The sequence below is a fragment of the Papaver somniferum genome, chromosome 8, assembly GCF_003573695.1.
Source record: "Papaver somniferum cultivar HN1 chromosome 8, ASM357369v1, whole genome shotgun sequence".
Lineage (NCBI taxonomy): Eukaryota > Viridiplantae > Streptophyta > Magnoliopsida > Ranunculales > Papaveraceae > Papaver > Papaver somniferum.
In genome coordinates this window covers 134,081,459-134,084,656 of record NC_039365.1, presented here as the reverse complement: position 1 = coordinate 134,084,656, position 3,198 = coordinate 134,081,459, and the positions used below count along the sequence as shown (strand labels likewise).

The window sequence follows — 3,198 nt, the reverse complement described above, 5'->3', positions numbered from 1 at the left end:
TCTGCAACTCCATTAGCTTGAGGAGTAATGGGTGGTGAGTATTGTTAAATAATCCCCAGTTCGTCACAAAATTCAAACACCTTGGTGTCCTTGAATTCAGTTCCACGGTCGCTTCTAATTTTCTTTAGTTTGCGACCTTGTTCGTTCTGGATCCTTTTAACAATAATCTTGAATTCATCAAAGGTTTCATTCTTATGAAATAGAAATGCAACCCAAGTGAACCTGGTGTATTCATCTACCATAACTAAAGCATACTTCTTACCAGCAACCGTGGGTTGTTGAATTGGTCCGAAGAGATCCATATGAATTAAATCGAGTGGTGCTTTAGTGAGAATATCTCGAGATGACTTATGGTGAACTTTCGTTTGCTTACCCTTTTGACAGGCACCACATACACCTTCAATCTTTGCATTGATTTTGGGAACGCCTCTAACAAGTTCTTTGTTAATGATCTTAGTTAGAAGGAGATAGTTGATGTGACCAAAATGCTCATGCCAAAGATGTGTAGATTCCACCTTAGTTAAATTGCAACAATTGCTGAACTGAGTATCGAGGTGTTTTTACCACGAGTTCCTTGGAAAATTACTTTCCCAGTTTTGTCTACAATGTTACATTCATTTGCATTGAAGACAAATCGATGGGCTTTGTCACAAATTTGACTAATACAAATTAGATTTGCAGTCATACCTTTTACGTATACTACATCATGGATTTCAGGTACGCCGGGTAGTTTGATCGTCCCCTTCTTGCTTATGTAGAAGCATATCCCATCTCCAAATGTTACTGGTACACCTTCGTAGTCTTCATAAGAAATGAACCATATGAGATCACCTGTCGTATGTCTACTACATCCACTGTCAAGAAACCATTGAAAGGGTGATATTTATTTTAAAGCAAAAGCTCCCATACTATCAGTACTTTTCTGTTTAGGGTTTCTTGATAGTTTTGTACGTCTTTTTAGAGAAGCAATAAGTTGTTTAGTTTTCTTATGAAGATTGCTTGCAGATTTTAGACTCTTTTGAAAAGACATACAAACATGTTAGAAGTGATTGGAGGAATCACAAAACAAACATGGGCCAACATCTTGTTTTTCGTAGAAGTTCTCAGTCATATCAGTTCTCACAACATTTGATCGTTGTTTATTATCTGAATTACGACTGTTTTTCAGAGAAGAACAACTGGAGTTACTCGGATTAATCAAAGGAATTTTAAAAGATATCGAATCCTTAAGTTTTGCAATTTCTGCAGCAAGATCAGATCCGGATTTGTTCATCCAACCTTTTTTGGATAATACCCACTTTATTAGAATTTCTTCTACGATTGATTTTTAAACCTGGTGAAGCGTTACTTGAGACTTTATCGTCCATAGAGTCAGATCGCTACAAACACAGACTTGTAAGGTCTTGAACGTGTTTGCCTGCTCTGATACCAATTGAAAAAGCGGGGGTATAATGTCATGCATCTCTTTTATATGACTTATTTCTCTTTAGCTTAAGTACTGTGGGTTCCCTTATATTTTGCTTGTCTGCCTATATAACCATTCACATGCAGTACGTGATGGGTAATTGTTGATTTGCTAGCTTTATATCTGTTTAGTTTGTGGCTGTAAGAGATCATTGAATTATTGTATTTCAGAAACCTTTTCCTCCACATATTTTCGTCTCTCTCTCCTTGTCTTGTTTCTCTTCTAATTTCTCTCTTATCTTCTTCTCCTTCGTGTTCATCTTCATCTTCTTCCCTGCTAAACCCTCATTCTTCTTCTAATAATCCTCCTTATCTCTTAATTTCTTCTCTTCTAGTTACTATAACACTCTTACTGATCTGACCTTGTATTGAGTCCACTAAAATTGGTATCAGAGCAATCGGTTCTCTTATTGCTTCCATGGCTAACAGAGCTGCAATAGATGAATTAAATCGAAAAATCGACGAATTACATAAAGCTCAGAAGGAATACAACCAGAAACAAGAAGAGCTCGCTCTTAAACATGCAGATCTACTCAAGAAGGTGGATTACAACTATGAACAGCCATCACCTATACTTTTACAGTCCATCAAAGAATTACTGCATGAAAGTAGAGAGGAAGGTAGAGAAGAACAAAGACAAATTCCAGTGGGTCATATTCCTATACCAACACAAGGAGTCTTAGGAGCAATTCCAGGCTCAAGTCGTACAACAGGAAATGGTGAGTTACAAGATTCAAATCAACACACAAATAATTCACACACATTTCCATGAGCAACAATATCACCAGTCAAAACCTAAGGTAGAGTTTCCTAAGTTTGATGGTACTAATCCTAGATCTTAAATTCGGAAATGTAAAAAGTATTTCCTCATACAATCAGTAGAAGAAGAGCAAAAAGTCCATTTAGCATCTTTGTATCTAGAAGGTCGAGCTGATGTATGGTATCATGACTATCAAGAAGGAAAACCTGTTGTTACCTGGGAAGAATTTACTACTACCGTTAATAACCGATTTCAGGAATTAGGGCATGATGATATTGTAGGAGAATTCAATAAACTTTCTCAGGTATGGACTGTGTTGGATTATCAAGAATCTTTTGAAGAACTTAAGGCTCTTATGTTAGCAAAGAATCGTCACTTAACGGAAGAATACTTCACATCCAGTTTCATAAGTGGCTTGAAAGAAGAATTACGTATGCATGTGTTGATGTTCTCTCCCAAGAGCCTAGCCAGTGCCATTTATCTAGCTCGAATGAAAGAATCTCTACTTGAACTGAATGCGAAGAAGAATAAAAGCTCCAACGGGCCTTTACCCATTTATACATCAAACTACAATACCCACAAAAATCTCAGTTCTCCCATGACTAGCCCAAGATTACCAAAAACTTTTTAAACTAGCTCATCCAGCTCTCACACATCAAAACCTCCCATTAGGAGATTGTCTTATGCAGATATGAAAGCTAGAAGAGATAAATGGCTTTGCTATAATTGTGATGAAGTATTTTCAGCTGGCCACAAGTGTACTAAACAACAAGTTTTTGTGTTAGCAGCTGAAGAAGATGATATCCACAACTCAGAAGGCTCTCCATCTGACACTCCTGCATCACCAGAAACTGAAGAAGATGTAGAGATATCAGTTCATGCACTGTCAGGAAATGTCACACAGAACACCATTAAAATTGTGGGTGCGCATAAGAAGATGAAATTATATATACTCATTGACAGTGGAAGCACTC

The 3,198-nt window shown here is 37.1% G+C and overlaps 1 protein-coding gene across 1 annotated transcript; it reads left to right on the top strand.

The window, feature by feature from the left end:
- Nucleotides 1–1,882: 1,882 nt before the first annotated feature.
- On the top strand, nucleotides 1,883–2,855 carry LOC113306062. The gene is made up of 2 exons (XM_026555048.1): nucleotides 1,883–2,183; nucleotides 2,344–2,855. Exons 1-2 carry the CDS (start codon nucleotides 1,883–1,885, stop codon nucleotides 2,853–2,855), a joined length of 813 nt encoding a protein of 270 aa, XP_026410833.1.
- Nucleotides 2,856–3,198: the final 343 nt, after the last annotated feature.